The sequence below is a fragment of the Pleurodeles waltl genome, chromosome 4_1 (genome assembly GCF_031143425.1).
Source record: "Pleurodeles waltl isolate 20211129_DDA chromosome 4_1, aPleWal1.hap1.20221129, whole genome shotgun sequence".
Taxonomy (NCBI): Eukaryota; Metazoa; Chordata; class Amphibia; order Caudata; family Salamandridae; genus Pleurodeles; species Pleurodeles waltl.
Window position 1 is genome coordinate 975,356,298 of NC_090442.1, and position 22,156 is coordinate 975,378,453.

Consider the following 22,156-nt stretch of genomic DNA (forward strand, 5'->3'; position numbering starts at 1 on the left):
GTTATGACTGGCGAGGGGTGTCACTGGTTTGTGGGGCTGAGCCGAGATTATTCTTACTAACGCGCCCTTCTTTCTAAACAAGTACTTGGCCCCCAGACGTTCCCACTACATGTGACCCATGATCTATAACAATAAAGCTGCAATCCTGGTTCACAATCATTACTGGTGGATGTGAAGGACCTGAAATCCCCCTGTGGTCGTAAAAACATTTTAAGGTGCCAGTAGTGAAAGAATGGCCGTTAGGAGTATGCTTGATTTGTCAGCAAACAGGCTGTTTTGCAAACAAGTGCTGCTTCTTTGTATTAGCATGCACTTCTCGGAAGTTAATAAAGGAAAAAAAAACACAAATGAGGGTGCAGCACGCTCACCTAGCGCCATCTGGTGCTGAAATCGAAAAAGGCACTCCATCATCTTATTAGCAACAAGCTCTGCCGGGGGCTCCTCTGTTATCCAGTGTACGCGGTCCGTCCGAAGCAGGGCTCTGTACAGCGCGGGGTGATCTCTGGTGGGAGCCTTAAAACAATTACATTTCTCAGGTCACAAGAACAGTAGCATAAAATAACATGCAGGTCTTATAGGCCGGCCACTTCCACTACTGCAATAATAGATGACGGCAATTATTAGTTCCTAAATTAAAAATGAAGTTCTATGAATATCGTCTCATCGTTCAACGGAATAACTGAAACGTTAATAGGTGAAAAGTAACTGCATATACTTTAACACATAAAAACAATTCGTTCCAGCTGTGAAAATAAGTTAAACGGTTCCTCTGATAATCACACAAAATGGAACCATATAAATGATCCTGCATGGATGAACAGTGCAGCTGTTGGAAGGACACATTCAGCAGAGTGTTTCTTTGTAACCATGCCTTCTGGGCTTAATTGAGCCAATGGCCCCTTAGGGTGAGAGAGGCGAAGCTTCATCACTTCTGACAGTCACCGCCAGCGTCGCACTGGGACAAAAAAAGGCCCGGGTACCAAAATAAAAGTAACTACCATTAGCGAACTTGGGGCCGTATTATGGAAGTGTCCCAAGGACGCAACAGGCATGTGCGCCCACTCTGCACTCCCCTGTGGGCACTTTGGAATTACAGTAGGGGCCGCAGACGCTCGTGGGGCCCCTTCTGTAATACTGATAGCACTGGAGCACATATGGCATCAGCAATATCACCAGAGGGTGTTGCCTCATTTGCAAGGGGGCCACAGTAATTCCTTTGCCTCCCACACCCACGCCATATTATAGATGTGGACGCAGAATTTTAACCAATAACAATAAGACAGAACACTAACCAAGATTTACAAAAACAGGTTCCCAATTGGAAAGTACTACTAACATTGTGGATTGATAGAAATTACATACATATGCTGTGTATATCTAGGAACACAATGGCATTGGCTGCTTTGGATATATTTATAAAAGAATATCATTTACGGAGAAAGACGTACATGTACTAAAACTTATAACATGGTATTTCAAGACTGAATAGTGTACTTTCAAGAAATGAAAAAAAAATATTTGAGAGCAAACAGGTTTATTTACTAAAATGACGTGATGGTGCTGCTGTCAGAAACATACAAGAAGGTGTTGGAAGGAATGCTTGAATTATTCTCAGCCGCTGATGATCACTTTGGACATGGGCGTAGGAAGTGTGGGGGACGCGGGGGATATGTCCCCCCCAGATTTTGGAGTGGGGGGGACACGGGGGACAAGGGTGGGGGGGACGAGGGGACAGAAGAATTTTCCCTTCTCCTGTAATTCGCAGGACCATTAGCGCATGAAAGCGCTACCTATACTGGCCCTGCACTTGACCTGTGACCTGGCTCCAGGACACTCGCCCTCTGCCCTTTTGTTGTGCTGCAGCACACAAGGGATTCTTTCTCACCTTGCCCCTCAGCAGTCTGCACTTCTGAGAACAAAGGGAGAAGAGAGGCCCTTTGTTGCTTGCTGTCTGCATCCCGTCCCTCCTGAGCTCTACCCTTCCCTTCCCTTGAAGATCGAACCCTGAAGACAGCAGCAAGATTTGAAGAAGGTAAGGAGGTTTGTGTAATTAAATAAAGTATTGCCAAGTAACTCCCTTTCTTTTTAAATACAGTGTTGTGTTGCAGAGTATCTCCCTTTCTAAAAACAGTATTGTTGAGTTACTGTGAGATATGAGCAGGGCAGGCTTTAGCGTGCTAGTGGCACCCTGTGCGCCAATGTTTGTTACGGCTCCCCTTTCTTTTGCCTCTCTCTCACTCTCTTCCCTCCTCTGTCTCCAGCTTGCCTGCCCCAGTGCTAATTATTGTCCCCTAAATTGACATCCTGCCCCCCCCAACATTTCGGTCCCCTGTCTCTCCCTCAGCCTTCCTGGTATTTGTGAAAGCCTGCTCTGAAGGCCAAGGGCTGTCTGTAAACCTCATTTCCTGCCAATGGCCTGTGCATGCGAAGCCAGCACTGTGGCAGCTCACAGGCTTTACAGGACTTCACAGGCTGTGGTGGAACAGAGCCTGACACTGCTGGATGGACAGCGGAGAGACCAGCACACAGCATGGGTCCCAGAAAGAACCAGATGGCCTGAGAGATGCACAGGACTAGGTAAGGCAGCTAGGGCGATGCAACCGGTGCTGCCGCACTGGGTGCTGACTTAGGATGGGGGTGCTGTGTTTGCAAGTATATTGTGACTTTAAAAGCACCTGCTGGATGTTCCTTGCCACCAACAGTTTTCAGGCAACAATAAAAATCTTAAAATAATTCCGGTGATTAATGGTCCTTCTGGAGAGAGATTGAAGTTTTGTCTAGTGGAAGTTTTGACTCATCATACCGTACAGGGTTACTATGCCTGCTACAAAGGCCGTCTACATGCAGATCACAAAGTGTATATAATGTGAATAGGTTAGTGGGTTACTGCTTTTGTCAGATGCAGAAAAGTACCCTCTTTTTGGCATGGTTACCCCACTTTTTGCCTGTTGTCAGTATGTTTTGACTGTGTTCACTGGGATCCTGCTAACCAGGACCCCAGTGCTCTCTCCCATTCAATTTGGTTGCTTGGACCACACACACCCCACACTTGGCATACTGGTGCCCCTTATAAGTCCCTAGTATATGGTACCCAGGGCATTGGGGGATCAGAGGTTCCCCATGGGCTGCAGCATTTATTATGTATTATGCCATCCATAGGAGCCCATGTAAACTGTGTCTGCAGGCCTGCCATTGCAGCCTGCGTGAAAAAGGTGCATGCACCCTTTCACTTCAGGTCACTGCACCAGGTCACTGTATGTCACCCCTATGGTAGGCCCTCCTAGCCCAGAGGGCAGGGTGCAAGTACCTGTGTGTGAGGGCACCTCTGCAGGAGCAGAGGTGCCCCCACGAACTCCAGCTCCATTTTCCTGGACCTCGTGAGTGCGGGGACGCCATTTTACGCTTGTACTGGACATAGGTCACCACCTATGTCCAGCTACATAATGGTAACTCCGAACCTGGGCATGTTTGGTAACAAACATGTCAGAATCATACCCCAATACTATTGTCAGTATTGATTGTATGATTCCATGCACTTTGGGGGCTCCTTAGAGGATCCCCAGCATTGCTCCTACCAGCTTTATGGGGTCTTCCGGACAGCCCACGCTGCTTCCACCCCTCAGACAGATTTCTGCCCTCCTTCTGCCACTTGAGCAGATCATGCCCAGGAAGGCAGAACAAAGGATTTCCTTTGGAAGAGGGAGGCAACACCCTCTCCGTTACAAGGCTTGGGAGAGGTAGCCTCGCCAAGCTACTAGTATGCTCTGAAGGGCACATTTGGTGCCCTCCTTGCATAAACCAGTCTGTACCAGTTCAGGGACCTCAGCCCCTACTCTGGCGTGAAACTGGACAATGGAAATGACGTAACCACTCCCCTGTCCATCAACACCCCAGGGGTGGTGCCCAGAGCTCCTCCAGGTGGCCACTTGATTCTTCCATCTTGAATCCAAGGTTGGCAGAGGCCTCTGTGAGAATCTGAGTGGCCAGTTCAGGGAGGTGACATCACAGCCCCTTCCTAGGTGGTCACCAGGCTAGGTGACCAATCCCCCTTTCTGGGCTATTTTGGGTTTCCCTCTTGGGTGGGTCCTCAGATTTGACGTGCAAGATTCCAGCAGGACTCCTCTGCAATGTTTACTTTGACTTCTGGCTACTGGAACCGCAACTGGACTTCACAGAAACCTGCAATCTGCAGCTCCAGTGATGACTTTGCCACGCAACATTGTTTCTCTGACTCCTTCCAGCAACTGCAACATTTGCCCAGCTGTGCTTCCTCTGAGGGCAGCAAGTCTTCGGTCTGCATGAGAAGAAAGAAGGAAAATTCCTTGGAGTGAAGGAGTCACTTACCTGCATCCGCAGGCACCAACTGCAACAACAACCGGCTGCGGGGATCTCCTCTCCTCCTGAGCTGCGTGGATCCTGCATCAGGGGTGGTAGTCTGGAGTGGTCTCCTTGGTCCTCTCTACCAGCTGCCCAACTTTGGGGTAGGTAGGTCCTTGCCTTCCCATGCAGGACAGTACCCCCATGCACTGCGTCTCTTGCAGCTACCAAGGCTTGTTGTTACCTCCTCCAAGGGATCTTCAGGCTCCGTGTAGCCTCACCACCTGGCACTCTTCTCTGTGAAGCACAGCCCTCAACGTGCTTCATCTGTGAAGTGGGACCTCTGTTCATGTGTGCTGTGGGCCTATCTACAGCTCCTGGGCTCCTTGCCTGTAGGTCTTCTGTGGGGGCTGCCTCTCCTACTCCAGACTCTCTGCCTTGCTGATGGTCACCTGGATCTTGCTGGTCCCCGGCAGCTCCACTTTTCTCCTACTGCGACATTTGCTTTTGCCAAGGCTTGTTGGTGGGTTTTCCACACCACAGACTGACTGCAATTCTTCATCTGGCATGGGACGTCAACTGCATCACCTAGGAACTCTTCATCTGCTCCAGTGCTGCATTGCTGACCATCTTCGTCTCCCCGTCGACCAACTCCTGCATCCACAGATGGGTGGGTAGTGGCTCCTGCCATGACCGGACCATCCTATGTAAACTGGACTTGGTGCCCTTCTTTTCCAGGTCTTACTCTTCCAGGATCCACCTCTAGTTTCTTGCAGTCTTGTCTCCCCCGTGGTGATCCCCTCTCCTTTTTTATGGCTGGGCAGCTGTCGGCCTGGATGGACATTGGCTATGGTTGGGGACTGCTTCCAGCTGGGAATTTTGCTCCTGATGGAGGATTTGGTGACCCAATATGATCTATCCCCTGGGCCAATTTTTAATTTATGAAGCACAGACCTTCGGGGACTTGTGGGCCAGAGAGTGTGATGAACCAATGACATATGCAGTACTACGACTGTTGATGGAACATTGGCACACACAGTGTCGCACTTGGTGAAGTGGTTCTATAGGTCGCTGACCAGAATGGCCCGGAAACTCCTGTTGATACCTAGGCGTAGGTGGGGAGAGATTTTTGGACGAGACCTTACAGATTCGGAGTAGCGTACAGTTCATGGTGCACCCTAAGAAGGCCTCCAGAAATATGAGATTTAAGTATACTCAATCTAATTATGTTCATATGACTTACCTGACTCCCCACAGACTACAGGTTATCTATGAAGATAAACCGCATGGCTGCCCCAGGTGTAAGCTTCTTGGACACAGACTTCTGCCATATGACCTGGAGCTGCCCCTGTCTGCGGCTGTTCTTGGGCGTAGTGATCCGAACTCTGAAAGCCACCCTGGGCCAAGCTCTTGCTTGCATACTGGAGGTCTGTTTATTGGGATTGTTTCCTAGACCCTGAAAATGAAAGGTAGGCTCTAGGGTCTTAGATTTGGCCCTAGTGCTGGCCAGGAGATGGATGTGATGGCATGGAAGTCCGCGATAGGGCCAGTGGTGGGTACATGGACAAACAATGTCATCAAGTGGGCTGGGGCAGAGGAAAGGGCCCTGATTTGTGAAGAGATTAAAGGGGTGTGGGAACATCTGATAGTGGGGTTGTGGACTGAGGTGATGGATCCTTGGGAGCATTCAGAGAGTGCCTGAGAGGGGAGTACCGACAGACGGGATGGATTGGCTGAGAGTGACGGGGAAGACTCCTCAGGAGATTTGGAAAAGGGAGTAGGGTCTAAAGGTAACGGTCTGCTGTGCCCTTTGGTTGCCCCCACCTCCTCCTCCTTTGGGTGGTAGCTCTACTTGTTATGTGCCCCCTCCTTCCTTCCCCAGAGTTCCGGTTTCCAGCTCTTACGGCCCAGGGTCTTCCATAGGTTTCCGTGGGGTTATTCTCCTTATCCGTTATGTTGCTTTCCTTTGTATAGATTGGCCTGTGAGACTCCTGAGACAGTTTGGTATACCCGTTTTAGTTACTAATTTTTAATATGATGGCTTTTGTGATACCCTTCCCCCTTACCCCTGAGGTTTAGTCTCTCATGACAGTGAGACTTGGAAGAACCAGGTACTCTTTTGGGGCATTGTATATTCTGTGTTTTAGGTCATAAACTGGATGGGACACAAATGGTGGAGAGCTGAGGCGGGCATGGTTTTCAATATCCCTCTGTGCTAGATCATTGAGTTGTGCCTCCCATGCGAGGTTATTCAAGTCAAGGTTATTTCTGATTATTACACTTCTGTGACCTCTGACTGCATATCTGCTGGTTCTCCTTGATAAACCATGTTTTTGAGGGGATACACATAGAAAGATATGTCAATACTTGAGTGTATTGTTTATTATAAATGACAATAAACATGTTAAAACAACTGTAAAACGTTTTCTACATAAATGCTAATAATAAATGTCACAGTAACCAAACATCAAAATACAATAATACCAGTCAAAATGACCATCCATTTAACAAGTGGTAATCAATAAAAGCGCCCCTTTAGTACCCCACACTCCGCTGCACATTCAAAACTCCATGCATTTTAGTCTACTGTCTACAGTCTACAAATAGTTACATTTATCTATTTGTGAGATATATTTGAAATAAATACACACAACACTTGTGTATGTGCCAGTGCTGTCCCAGGTCATAAAACAGGGGTACAGACAGTTGCAGTTCCTTTCAAAATGCCACAGATACTCACCACAAATACCGCTCTTGAAGCCACATCTTTATCCACAACAAACCATGGATCTCGCAAGCCCCCTATTCTGGCTCTCTGCCCCAAAGTAAATAGAAACCAACCTGTATGAACACCAGAATGAAAGAAGGAGGTTATTTTAAATAATTTTTAAATATACGTCTTCACATGTTTGCACCGGCCAGAAAATCACAGGGTGTGCAGCTACATGCTCGTACATGGGGGAAACCCACTGACTGTAGTCTACGTACTCAAACATTAGCCTGTGTGTATGTGTCACAGGTGAAAAGGCAAGGTTCTCAGTAAGAAGCTGGTGTTGAACACTGGCCATTTCACAGTCCTTCAAGATGATACAATGCTGAGCTGGACAGTCTACACCCCCCCAACTAGTGACTATTCAATAAGAACCATGTTAAATGCTGTTAGACCTTGAAGGACACTTCTACAAACAGCATAAACCTCCGGTAAGCTTACGGAGTTGCACTTTTGAAGGATGACCTGGTTTCAGACCTGTCAGATTCCAACTGATGATAAGACCTTGTAGAAGAAGAATGGGAAGAAGGAACACAAGCTGAGGTACAGCTCCCTAAAACATGACTACCACAAACAAAGGTGTCCACAAAGACAAAACCTTGCAATGACCAACGAAGAAACAAAAAGTACACTTGCTGAACAGAAAATACTGGCCAATACCTCATTGTCCCCAAAGAAAGAAGAGAGATATCAAGCATGCGATCACTATAGTCAGGGGCAAGACTTGAACCTACTAAAAGCACTTAGCAAGGTGTCACCCGTACATGAATTAAGACATCAACTGATACAAAATAAAAAACCTCATAGAAGCTGAGAACAGATGACAAGTAGAAGACATCACCTCCGAAATTGCTTCTCCATTGCCCGTTTATAAACTTGAGTAATGCTGACTATATTAAGAGATGACCTTTCTCCTTGAAAGTTGTCTATACCTGCTTCTCGGACTGTGCTGCTTGCATCTTTATACTTCACCAAAACTGATATCTTGGATTGGTTTTGTTTAATGGTGTAGAGTGCAGACCTCACAGTACTTCAATGTTAAACATGGCAACATTTCGGCAGGTGGAGACCACTTGTGAATTGGGTATTTGTGATAGCATGTTCCAATGATTTGTCCCGACAAGGGACAGGACCTTCCTCAAAGTATCCATGCATGAGTTTAAAGTTAAATTATTGGTTGGTTTTGGCCCACAAATAGTTAAATCAGGTCTCGAATAATTATTATCCAAACTGAGCTCATCCATAAAAGAAACAAATACATCAATAATTTATTTTTAACCATTTACAGTTTGGTGATAACACAAAGTCATCTGCGTGGAGCAGAACGGAAATAGGTCTGTGGGCAATTTGTGGTATGTCTTGCCCATTAATATCCAAATGAGAGTTCAAATTGTTTATGTACAAAATAAAAAGCAGAGGGACAAGAACACAACCTTGGCGGACCCCTCTTTCTAAGTTCAAATAATGGGTACTATAAAAAAGCGCCTCTCTTTTTATGATTACCCCCAATTTTGTTTCTAACAGGTGCTGCTGGTCTTTGGTCTCGAGTTGCACTGGGCCCTACTGATTAGAACCAAATGCACGCGCTGTGACCTTTAACGTGTATGTTCGAACTGGCTAATCCCTGATTGGCATATTTACATTATCTATGTGTACCCTGGGCTAGTGAGTTAAATGTCACAAATGGACTTCAGCACTTATTGTGCCACAGCTGCAGTGCCAACGTGAAGACAGGGCTCTAGGTTTGTCACTGCAGACTAGTCAGACAGCTTTACACTGCCATCTCAACGTGGAAAAATAACACTCTTGCCAACTTGAGACCTTCCTTTTGTAATGTTCATAAGTCACCCATAAGAAAGAGTGATAAACATTAAAAAGAAAGCCCTCTGGCCAGAAGACATGAAGCACTCCCAGAAACAGGGAACAAAGGGACCTATTGGGGGAGAGGAGGTGGGACCCTCTCCGGCCGGATGGCTAGAGGGTTGTGGCCTTAGATGGCCCAGCTTCAAAGAGGCCACTACCTCGGATAAGCAAATGAGAATCACACTGTAGCTGCAGGCTCCTTTGTGTAGGAAGACAGATTGGCATATCTCCCAAAGGGGGAAACCTGTTGTGGAACCGGTTTTCTAGGAGGGCTGGCTCAATATACTGGACACCCCATCATAGGTCTGACTCAAAATAAGTGACTCGTCATTTTGGATTTGGGCAGAGAGGTGCACTGTGGGATTGCTTAGTGCCAAACCCACAGGAAAAGTGGAAGAGTGGGTAGGTTTGGCCCGTGGGAATTGTAGCCCCATTGGCTAGGGGGGTCCTTCTCATCGACATTGAAACTGGCATAAAAGTGGCACTTTGAGATACATGCCTCAGTTCAATGCCGGACTCTGAAGGAAAAGAAGGACAGCACCTGCTGAACCTGCGGACCTCAGAAACAAAACGATGCAACAAGGAAGACTGCACCTAACACATTCACAGAACCATGACAGGGCTTAAGAAAGAGGAGGACTGCTCCTGCTGTTTAAGCATGGAGAAAGGCACAAATGGCTGGACCTGCTCCCACTTGTGCCACGGATCAATGAGTGGGCTCAGGGTCCTAGTTGGCTAGCCTCCTGTTAAGCTTCTGGGACATAAAAGCTAAAGAAGCTTGCACCAGCAGAGTGCCCAGCTACCAGTTCGCACTGCACTTGTCCTGTTCTCCGCTGGTATAGCTCATGAGATCAAATCTTTGCTCCCAATATGTGCCTCTGAGGTACTGGACCATTGGCTGGAGCTAGAATGTACTCTTTCTTCCCAAAGAACAGCAATTTGAGTCCACGGCTCAGACTACTGCCACATGCTAGTTTGCATGTAGCCTCAAATGCTGCTGAGAGACTAGACTCTTCTCTGGACCACTGGACTTTGAGTGTCCTTCAATGTCAAGCCCAATGATGGACTCAAACTTCAGAGGACCCCACTAACCTGACCGTTAACGAGAAACAGAACCAGCTAAATTTTTAAGTGCAAAGGTAAAATCTTGACTTGGACTGACCCGAAACCTACATTCTACCCAAACGTCCATCGTAGTCAGTCTGAAACTTTGACTTTGCCACAGTCCCTAGCGTTCGAGGCTCATAGACTACTGCTAAGAGTGAAAAGCAGCGATTTATGAAAATCTTGCAAAAATTATAACTTAGGTTACCTTCATCAGATTTTTGTTGTTTTCGCTCCTATTTAAGGATAAAAACATACACACTGTTTATAAACTGGATTGGAGGTTTTATTGTGTTGTGTCTCTTACTTATTAACTATTTTGGTACTGATAAATGCTTTGCACTTGGTTTCCTTTGAGTTAATCCTGACTCCTCTATGCCACAGCTACCCAAGACTGAGCGATGGTTTGATTTAGAGCATGGGTACTCGCAAACATTTTCCCAGGGGCCACAAAGTTTGGTTTGTGATGTGACTGAGGGCCGCATTGATGCTAGCAGGGTGGGGGGCGGTGGCGGGGAGGGTGGGGGGGGGGGTTTGGGGTGGTGGGGGGTGTTCAGTATGGTGGGTGTAGGAGAAGCGAAGCATATACATCTAGTGGCTGAAATGCATAATGTGAAACCAGAAAACCTGCTATGAATCCTGGCTTCCCCACTTTACCAAAATGCGTTATCCTAGACAATTCTTTTATTTCACTTTCCCTCCTTTTTCTTCATTAGTGCATATACGAGAATCTCAAAATACATGACTTCAGGATGTGCGCTGTACAAAACCTTTTCCTGGGTTTGATTTAATAAACTATAATAATGTTCATGTGTAATATAAACTCAGGCCACCCAAAGAGTGAATATGAAAACCAACTTGACTCTTAGTTCAGTATTGGCATTGTTTTCAAGTGGGGGAAGGGGAAATTAATGTTTCTGGATTTATGTTTGAAAACCATCACTTAAAAAGAAAATGCTTATCCATGCACTGATATAATCTGATGTACTATGTTGAAACGACTCTGCATGTTAATGATAAACAGTTTTTGATTCTTGAAGAGCCATTATTATATATTTTTTAATTTTGGTGTAGCGTGTCTTTAAAAATGAAGGTGTTCCTACAGGTGCTGGACAATGTACTTACTTACTTTCTTTGCCTCCGAATAACATTTAAATAAAGGCATGCCTTTTATTTAACATATTTTGAATCATTGTGCAGAGTTGAGTAAACAGCAGCCCAGTCTTGCTGTTGAGCAGGGGGCCGCATGTAAAGGTCAGGAGGCCGCATGCGACCCCCGGGCTGTACTTTGAGTATCACTGATTTAGAGAAACCAAACTTCACCTGATAAGGAATAGTGGCATTATTACTTTCTCAGGACTCACAACCACCCCAACTAATAATCCACTTTTTTCAAAGGTACATTCATCATTATACCCAAACCTAACTTTAGCAGAAAGTTCAGCATGCACGCTGTAAGAAACTGGGTTGCTGGTCGAGGTGGATGAAACCCTTCTCAAGTAGGAACCACAATCCTCGGCAAGGTGAAGTCACAAGAAAACCCCAAATTAACCTGTGTTCAACATTCTGGAAGCTTGGCACAGAGCAGTCAGGCTTAACTAAGAAGCAATCTGTAAAGTATTTGTGCAACACTTCAAACAGTAACAAAGTGAAAACACATCACAAAAAGAATCCCACACCAGTTGAGAAAATTGAAGTAAATTTTAATAAATAAAACAAGGCCAAAATGACAAAAATCCAATCAGTAGAACCAGTGGTTATCTGGTCACGTTAGACCGGGTAAAGTCATAAGTTCATAATGACCTAGATGGAATTCGGTCAACGACAGGGACCCAGTTCGGCGAACTGAACAAAAGTACCTTGAATCCTGGCTGAAAAGGGTTGAGGAGTCCTGTGTCAAGGATGCATCACGCACCCAAGGGGATGCGTTGGTACCGAGGTGCTCGACGAGGGCTTGTGATGTGAAGGCAGGCGCAGAGGATGTGCTGCGCAGCCAAGGAGATGAGTCTGTTTGGAGGGGCTGCAAGGCTGCGACGCAAGGTCCTGCATCGACAGCATGTATCCCATCAACAAGAGATTTGCGATGTGAAGGCCTAGGTCACGGGAGCATCGCACAGCAGGGGTTCCAATGAAGCTGAGGGGCTGCGTTGTTAAGTCCTTGCATCAGAAAATTCTGCACAGAAGAGGTGATGCATCGGTTCTGCTTGGGGTTGAGCCGTGCAGCAGAGGAGATGAATCAGGATTGCCGGATACACAGATAGGCTAGCAGTGCACTTTCAAGTCCACTTCCAAGGATCTAGGACTGGGGTGGCACCACTTGGCAGGGCAGGACACCATATTGCCAAGGCCAGGTACTGGTTACAAGAGACTACCATTGGAGTCACTCTGGTGCTCCTGGTTACAGGTTCAGTCCTTCTCATCCAGGCAAGAGGTATGCAGGCAGCAGGTCAGTATAGCAGGCAGCAGTCCTTTAGGGCAGCAGTCTAGTATTGTGACAGTCCTTTTAGCAGCACAGCAGTCCTCAAGCTGGCAGAGTCTTTCAAAGAGACAGAAGTGTACTCAAGAGTTGATGTCTGAAGTCCAATATTTATAACTGATGCCTCCTGCAAAGTAGGAGAAGCTTCTAGAGGTTTCCTGCCTCCCCTGGCCTCACTCCAGACTAATTACAGGGGGTATGCAATCCTTTTTATGCAGTCAGGACACAGCCTATTCAGGTGTCTAAGTAGGGCAGTGCCTAACTCTACCCTCCCATCCTGCAAGTGATGGCCCATACAGGCACACCTTGCCTCTTGAATGTGTGTGGTTGTCTAAAAGTGGCTTTTTCAACATTGTAATCAACATCTGACTTCACCATGAAATAGGATTTTCCATTACACTTCCAAAGACACCAAATATGAACTGTTTACCTGTTTCCATTTGGAAGTTACAGCTTATTAAATGTAACAAGGTAACTCCAATGATATCCTATAGGAGCAGGATTTGCAGTAGTGAAAAACGAATTTAAGAGTTTTTCACTACTAGGACATGTAGAACGTAAAATGACCTGTCCTTCATTTTAAATACTTTGCACTGTGCTCTGTGAGCTGTTTAGGGCATACCCTAGGGGTGACATGTATTAAAAAGGAAGGTTTGGGCCTGGCAAAAGGTTTAATTGGCACATCAAAATGGCAGTTTAAAACTGCACACACAGGCTGCAATGGCAGGCCTGAGACATGTGTCAAAGGGCTACTAAGGTGGGTTGCACAATCGGTGCTGCAGGCCCACTAGAAGCATTTAATTTGCACGCCCTAGGTACACATACTACCACTTTACCAGGGACCTATAAGTAAAATGAAAATGCCAATCGGGGATAAGCAAATGTTATTATGTTTTAAGGAGTGAGCACGTGCACTTTAGCACTGATTAGCAGTGGTAAGGTGCACAGAGTCCTAAGGCCAGCAAAAATGAGATCAGCAAAAATGGATGAGGAGGAAGGTAAAAAAAAGTGTCGGGAAAGACCACAAGTCTAACACAGACATTGCAAAACGTTGATTACTGCTGGATCAATACCCACTGTTTCGAGACTGACCATAATCTGAAACTGTTCACATGAGCAAAGGGGCTGCTAAGGTCTATTAAGACCAAATGAATCACACCCTGCCAACCACTGTGCATTTAATGATGAGCAAATGACAATTAAATTGTCCCTAATTCCTCCCTGATGTCATACTGAACATCAGCAAGAATGTTCAGTTGCCCAGGATCAAATTATGTGAAGAAGAAACCTTCGGACAACTTTAACTATCATTGATCTGGGCCGGAAACACAAGGCTCATTTCTACTGCTCTTTTAAAACACAGAACTATAACACAATGAGACAAGGAAACTGGCAGGGTGGGGGCTACTGGCTGGAGTGAGCACATTTGGTGTTACTGGATCCCAAAACCCTTTGTTGGATTTATAAAGATTCATACCCAGGGCAGGTGTTTCTCCCGAGGGGCTATTACTTACTGCACAGGATACCTTGTCAAGTCTGAAAGGAAGGTGAGTACCTACATTTCTCAAAGGAGGCACATTAGACGGAACATCAATAAAGGGGTATTGATAAATGCTAGTGAAATAAGAAACACAATATTAGGGTAAAATGTGAGCATCCCGACACTGGACCAGGAGAACACTTTGCAAAAGAGTTATTAATCACCTTCCAACACAAGGAAACATCTTTCAATCTACTTGCATCTAGCAAACGAACAAGGCATTCATTCTATGACAGATTTCCTATGGTGCAGAGCTATTTTATAAAGAGCTCTGCAGCAGGCAACCTCTTCCTTACCTCTGGGGGACCACTTTAAAATGGTGCGTGTAGAGCTGTCAGTTAGCAAATTAAATTCAAACTATTTGTGTAGGTTGTGTAACTTCTCTTTTTTTTAGAAAAATGTTTTATTGAGATTTACCTGACACAACACAGTTACAGGTATAAATTTGGATCCTCAAGCACAATGGCTTTTGGCTTAGGGAGTAGAAATAACAAATTATAGATTTTTAAGAGCATGAAGGATCATGTATTAGTATGAAGCAATCTCAGATATATGAAGAAGTAATTGTAGAGTGCTGCCTGGTGTTAATATTAAGTGTTAATATTGCTTTCCCACTTTTGTGATGAGGCTTTGCAAGACAGAAGGAAGGACCAAGAAACAAGTCTATATTCCAATCAACGTGAAGGATCAGTCAGGGAAACCTTATTGAGCACCACCCTAACATAGGCCCTTATTACGAGTCTGGCGGTCTTAAGACCACAGATAGGCCGGCGGTGAAGACAGTCAAATTATGAGTTCGGCAGTTTGGCCTAAGCCAAACCGCCGATACTCCTCCAGTCCCGCTGCTTTTCTGCGGTCCGCCGGGCTGGAGGTGAGCACCTCCAGCCCAGCTGATGCAGTAATACTGCTAGCAGTATTATGACGTGGAAGACCACAAGCATTTTCTGCCGGTTGCACCGCCAGAAAAATCTGGCGATCTTGTATCCCGGTGACAGGAATCTGCATTCCTGTCGCCGGGATACTCCTGCACACACGTCCACATACCCGCACACATGCACCCACATACTCCCACAAACACTCCCCACTCACCTACGCACTTGCGTCATACACCCCAATTCACCCTAACATACATACACAAACACCACACTCACGCATGCATTCACTCTCCCCTCCAGCGCATATATACATTTACACCCCCTTCCTCCCTCCAGCGCATACATACATTCACTCTTCAAGAGTATTAAGGTTTGTGTTTACATAGACTTGTGTTCAGAATTCAACCTTATGTGCGTAAGAAGGCTAGTACATAAGAAGGTGTTATCTGGTGTGTCTTCAAGGGAATACTTTTGTAACACACAGACAGTATATGTTCTGAGGAGAAATAATGGATACATTTCTGAGTTCATCTCTAGGTTGGCTTTCAACTGCTCCGGTCAGTCTTGGTTCTATTACTTTACACTCCTTAGCTGTTTTGCGGTTTTTAAGTTCTCCATGCTATATTAGGGTAAAATAATACTTCCCCCTCTCATGCAGCTCTGGCCTGACAGACTTTTCTGGAGGTTTCTTGCTTATATTTCCTATTCACAGTAAGGGAACTATGTTTATTTTATCTAGTACATTTTTGTGCTGTGCACATATCACTCTCAGCGACTTCAGATTACTAACACAACAACTACCAGGATGTCCTTACTTTTATTACTCAACGTGGAAAAGCTGTGCGTCTATACAGTTCATCTAGTTCAAGTCTCCATTGAGGCTCGTTCTCAAAGGAACAACTTCCCTCGCCCCCTAAGACCTACATTACCCTTCAGTAGGCTCTAACATATTTTGAGGATTACCTGGTTAACTGCCTGGGGAGACTGTAGATTGTCCCAGCACTTGTGCATTCTCTGTACTGCATGGTTCTTGGCGAGCAGGAGAATACAAACCCAAAGGGCTCAACTGGCCTACCTGCACACCCTTTCTGCACCTTGGCCAGTGGAAGTTTACTGGACCAGCAAAATCTGGCCACCACAACGGCACACTGGTCCATACTAGCATCATCTACAAAAGTGTCAGGCAGGAGCCTGATACATTACTGACATATTACAGGAGAATAATTTCTTAACGTGGCATAACTTTTAATCGGCTACTTACAGGTTAGAGTTACTATGAAATAGGATGATAGAAGATCTGGTGAATGCAACCCCTTGCAAGATTTTGAAGTGGGCATTCTATTCTTCCTCGAAACAGAGAAGGCACAATTCTAAAATATTCAGGGGTGCAACACCAGATCTCGAGCATACTGTACCCAGAGAACACTTATCCATTCTCTTGCTGTAAATTGCAGGTAGGTATTTCCTGGTTGAGGCGCCACCTCAACAATGCTATAAAGCAGTGGTTCCCAACCTTTTGACTTCTGTGGACCCCCACTTTATCATTACTGCAACCTGGGGACCCCAGTGACTCATTATTGGAATCCGGGGACCCCCCCACTAAGTGATCACTTAAAGAGGGGGACCTAATCTGTTAATAATATTTCATTTTCTAAGCAGTCGCGGACGCCCTGAGGAGGCTTCGCGGACCCCCAGGGGTCCCCGGACCACAGGTTGGGAACCACTGCTATAAAGCTCCCAAGAGAATTCAAAATGCTTCCATTCAACTAGTAGCCATTCAGGCAAACACCTTATCTGTACTCTAATGGTTTCTTAAATGATCCATTCAGTGCTGGATTAATTGAGTATGCAATGGAGGGTGATCTTAAGAGCACGAGTTATCTACATCCTGGATGTACTGCCAGCTTCGCTTCAAGCAAGTAATGTTCTGCGTATATATATATATATATATAATTTTATATTGGTGCACACAATTCGCCTATGGTACATCAGTACCACAGGGAAACCTACTCGTGATCCTGGTTTAGAATTATTACAAATAGGACACCATGGTAGGCACGGCATTCTTTCATTCTAGAGATCAAGAGCTCCAAGAACAAGGGAGCCGATACTGCCAGCCTGGAACAGACAGGATTCTGTGAGCTGAACTTGGCTCAACCTTGGCAGCAGATATACAATTGCAGTATTTCATCTAACAGTAGACCTTTTACCTGCTAATCACTAGTAGCAGAGACTCAGTAGGAACGGAAATATCGAAAATACTATGTAAGTTCCTTAGATTTTCTACAGCCACAATAATAGTGGTATTTGCTATTATTATTGTTTTGCCTATGTTCTGTACTAGATTGGGTTCTAATAAAAACCCCTAATTCCGCTACTCCAGATGTCTTGTCTGTGTGCTGGCTTGAGAGAAAGGGTGATGGGCGCCCAGAAAAATATACCAGTTGTCAATGGAGGGTTTGTTTGCTCCCAACGTAGATTCTTTCCAGGTAAGATCTGGGAGTGGTTGACGGGACCACGGACCCTATTCAACACTTCAAATAGTTATGTTCATATACTTGCACTGCCTCGCTGCTAAGGGAAATCTACTGGAAGTCACCAAAATAGTTTGGCAAAACATCAAGGATAGGATCATCACACTAAGCTGCTGCAGGTACTCCTCTAGAAGACTTTTCTCTCTACTCTAGAAACCACTTGGTACGTGCTTTCAGTTATGGCAAACAAGGGAACGTGTCAAAACAACTTGTGCCATGTGAAAAATGAACACAGAATATTCTTGCATACCACAACCTCACTTCATCCTTCCGAGCTGAATAGTTATGATCCACCTAATGGATCCAGTTTTCTAGTCTTCCCTGAAAACTAATAATTACAGCCACACAATCACAAACTGCAGCCATTACTATAAGTCTAAAGATGAGGGGGGGGGGGGGGCTCCAGTCTGTTTGGACCTGTGCTACCAAAATGTAGATATTTGCACAAACAAAATATTTGTTTTAAAAAAAACAAGAAGAGGAATAGTTTCTTACCTTTGTGTGTTCCCATGATTTTTCCATCTTCTATAGACACAAAATTACCAGGTTGAGGATGCAAATACTAAAAAAAATAAAAACAACACTATAAAATGTCAATACATTTAAGGCAATTAGAGGCAACATGTTGCTTGAAATTGAAGTTGCTTGAAATCTGAGCATTTACAAATTCCCCAATAACTTTACATTCGAAATAGGGTTCTCATTCTGAGTTTGACTTCTCGAGAATGTAACTGCCCCAGAGAGAAACATTCACCACACCTTGGGTTTTTATTCATGGTGATTTTACCACCCATTACAAATTTCACCGGTTGCAATGGGAATACTGCACTCCAAAAACCTGCACATTTATTTTGTTATAAACATGCTTCCCCTGCGTCAAAATGTGTCTGGAAAAAATGGCGGAAACCTGTCATTTTGCACCACTCAGCAACCAGATTGAGGCATCAACACTGTTTAAAGCTGAGTTTGATTTATCTCAAGACTCAGAACGATGGTGTAGGAAGTTGGGCTACAACCCGAGGGTCTGGTATGTTATGAGTAATTTCTGCTGTTCTTCAGCTGATAACAAAGACTCTAGCACTTAGGGAACGATGCAAGACTCATATTTTCCGATTAACTCTTCCTTAAATAAATACACGTAAAGGACAACAATATGATGCAAGTTTCATGTGAGAAATGTTTTATATTAACATTAATAAAAGGAAACGAAAACGATCACTCACCTCAAGAATAAAGTCTGCAAAATGTCTTTCACCAATGAAACATATCCCCATGCTCTAGAGAGGAACCAAACACAAATAGCATATTAACCAAGCGGTAAAGCTAGACGAAGGTAAAATAATGTTACTTTATCATTCACTGCAGAACTCCAGTGAGATCCTGTCTCCGTTGATCTGTAAAATCTGAATTACAATCCACAGTGGGAAGACGGCAGGACCCTTTTAAAATGTCTTGACAACTGTAATTCTCCATACATACTAGGTGGAGCATAGCCAGCAGTAATGTAAGCTAACCAATATCCTCACAGAAAAGATACATCGGTGCTAAGTCCCTGACAGACTACAATGTACTTAAGGATACTCATGGCTCTGGCAGCCTCAGTGCCTGATCTGCGTTCACGCCGTGGCCTGACAATGCTTATTTTGATACTTGCTATTCTGTCCAGCGATCGGGGCTACCAAAGATATAGGGAGCGAATATTCATGCAACAACCCTTCTTCACAATTTTTCAGCATTGCAATGTGATTGGCTTGTATCAAGAGGAAGTATTTAAGCTTGGGTCAGCCCCAAAGCTATTCACCAGTTAATGTAAAGGATGGCTGGAGCGCAATGACTATTTGTCCACACTCTGTGCTACACGCATTACATCAGCCAGGCAAAGCTAAAAGGTAGACCTTGGGGTACTCCTCAGGAGGGACAGAACGCCTACAAACAAGCTATCTTCAACCACCTTTTTGATACTCTTGTATACAATGCATAGTGAAACTCAGAAATTTGGGAGGGGAGGTATCCACACTGCAGTTGGTGTAAACTACTGTAGAGTAAGTTATACTAGTTCACACTAAGTTGGATAGAATACACATTTATGGAAATATTCAGCTTAGTTTGTGGATGCCATCCTGCAGCAGCCACTTCCTTAGATGTGTCTCCCTCTATCAGCCGACGCATTCTGGGAGAATCCAGACACGTAGACCATTCCGTCAAAAGCCAGCCGACATAGAGGCCTACATAATGAAAAGCGGATGCAGCTAATGGTGCAGGGACCCCAGAACTGAAGCCACTGTGTATTTGATGATGGTGAGCAGGCACAGGCACCTATACCACTTCAGAGCTCACACAACATCCAAATACAAGAATCACAGTCTCTCCTGCCTAGGAGTCACTGCACTACAATCTATTTCTGTATAGCATTAGTTGGCCCTGTGCCGGAACACCATTACTGATTTTCAGAACTTGGGCTCAACAGACAACCAGCAAGCTTGGCTGCTCTGGTGTTTCCTAGCTTCAGAAGCACAGTTCCACTGCCTGCCTGGGGTTGTCACAACTTGGATCTTCTACAGCAGTGGTTCTTAACCTTTTGACTCCTATGGATGCCCACTTAATCATTACTGGAAACCAGGGACCACCACTTAATCATTATTTGACTCCTGTGGCCCCCACTGAATGATTAATAGAAGCTAGGACCACAACCAAAGCATTTTGGATGATCTGAACCGCAAAGCAATACACAAAAAAATATAGAAACAAATATTCAAACAAATACACAAATTATGACATATTTTAAATCATAAATAATATATTTAACAAATAATTTTTTTTATTTTAATGGAATGGATAACGATTTTCCAAGTTCAATTGAGGCCATTTATCATCCATAATATATTTGACGGGCTTGTGCTGCTCCTACAAACCAATCTGAGTATATTCAGTTAATTTGTAGCCTCCAATTTCAAATTCCTTCACATTCACAGAATAATTTAAAATTTACAATTTTACATTTTGCCTCTTTACTTTTATACACTCTGTGCTAATATTATTTAATTTCCTAAACAGAAGCGGATTCCCTGAGTAGGCTTTGCAGACTCCCAGGGGTCCCTGGATCACAGGTTTAGAACCACTGCTCTACAGGACTGGATCAGGCAGGGGGAGGCCAGGTAGTGCTGACTGATGTGAAGCCACTCTCATCCCAACAGGGCCTGAAAGTACTCCTAAATGTATAGTGGGAAATGTTGCACTATTGATCTGCGCAGGGACGGAAATCCTGCCACTCAGCAAACAACTGTCCTGCCATTTTGTGTCTGACAATTTTTTCCTTCTAGGGCCAAACATATGGGAACATAGTGAGGGTGGTCATCTTTGTTTGCTCAACGGGTAGAGCTAAAGGCACTCATAGGCTCCAAATAATCTTCCTGAGGGCAGCATACCTTTAGCAGACCCAGCGCCAGGACACCTCCGGGTAATCACGTGCTTTATAAATTAATTTAACATTAACATTAACCCATAGCAGAGGGTGAACCCTGCACCTGCCAATGTCTATGGGGAGACTGGTGATTGATCGCAGCTAACTATTATACAGGAGTACAGACCTGAACATCTTGGGAAAAGTGTTTGCTGACCTTCTGTATGCTGTGTGAATGGGTCCTTTGCATGTGCTACACAAGATAAAGGGAGCTTGCATTAGAGTTATGGCCATCCAGGCATCTTTGCATCTCAGAGACCCAGAGTGTTTTCACTGATATCTAGTTTCTGGGATGACTGGCCTACAGTTTCCTAATTCACATCCAACAAACACATTCTTTCCCCTCCAGTATAGGAAGCCAAAACTAATACTAGCGAAGATTATCTATCTAGCTGACTATATGAATTCAAAAGTGGCATGCCTTGCAATTGAACTTTTGGAAATTTAGCAGTGTTAACTCTAAAAATGGCATACCAGAAACAGGACACCCTGTTACTGCTGCTTAAAGGCTGAGACTAGGCCTAGGACAAGACAATAAGGCTAACCCTGCTGCCCCAGGTAGGATGTCAAGGAAATGGACTGACCATTGTAGAAGATCTTGAGCAAGGCCCAGCTAACTCAGGCGTGTGTGAAGGACCTAATTAAAGAAAAAGCCTGTTCAGGATCCAAGAAGATAAGTAGCTGAGCTGATCTGGATAGGAAACGAATTCCAAGAGCAATATCTGCATCTTAGGAGGGTCGAAAATGTGCACGAAAGAAAGTTCTCTATTCGAATTTCAGACTGGACTGTGATATTGCTGCTACCTGGATGGAATGACTTGGTGGAATGAGGCCCTAAGGCCTCAATGATCGGATGGATCCAAGTTGTTTTTGACTAAGGAACCTACATTAGAAAAATGAAGAGCTGTCTCACAACAGCACATGATCAGTGCGAGCACTGTAAGACGGGCGGGAAAGAGATCAAGAGTTAAGTCAGGCTTGGAGCATAGGGTGACAATGTATGGAGATGTACTTCTCGGCATACAAGACTTTGAATGGTTGCGGTCATGGGTCACAAATGTAACTCAAAAGCAGGACCAAGAGACAGTAATAAGGCTTTGTATTATTTAATTTCATTCTGTTTCTTTGCAGGAATTGTTATTTGCAAACCATGTTGATTAAAAGATTGTGAGCTTTCCTGATGTTGCAGACAGTCGTACGAAATGCATTGAAACTGA

The 22,156-nt window shown here is 44.8% G+C and overlaps 1 protein-coding gene across 1 annotated transcript in view; it reads right to left on the reverse strand.

The window, feature by feature from the left end:
* TRMU (tRNA mitochondrial 2-thiouridylase) overlaps nucleotides 1-22,156 on the reverse strand; it is a 108,822-nt gene that overhangs the window by 33,927 nt on the left and 52,739 nt on the right. The window contains exons 6-9 of the mRNA XM_069229731.1: nucleotides 18,703-18,756; nucleotides 17,975-18,041; nucleotides 7,058-7,158; nucleotides 369-513 (exon numbers count right to left, since the gene is read on the reverse strand). Of these exons, the coding sequence (XP_069085832.1) occupies nucleotides 369-513; nucleotides 7,058-7,158; nucleotides 17,975-18,041; nucleotides 18,703-18,756 (367 nt within the window). The remainder of the gene's footprint in view (nucleotides 1-368; nucleotides 514-7,057; nucleotides 7,159-17,974; nucleotides 18,042-18,702; nucleotides 18,757-22,156) is intronic.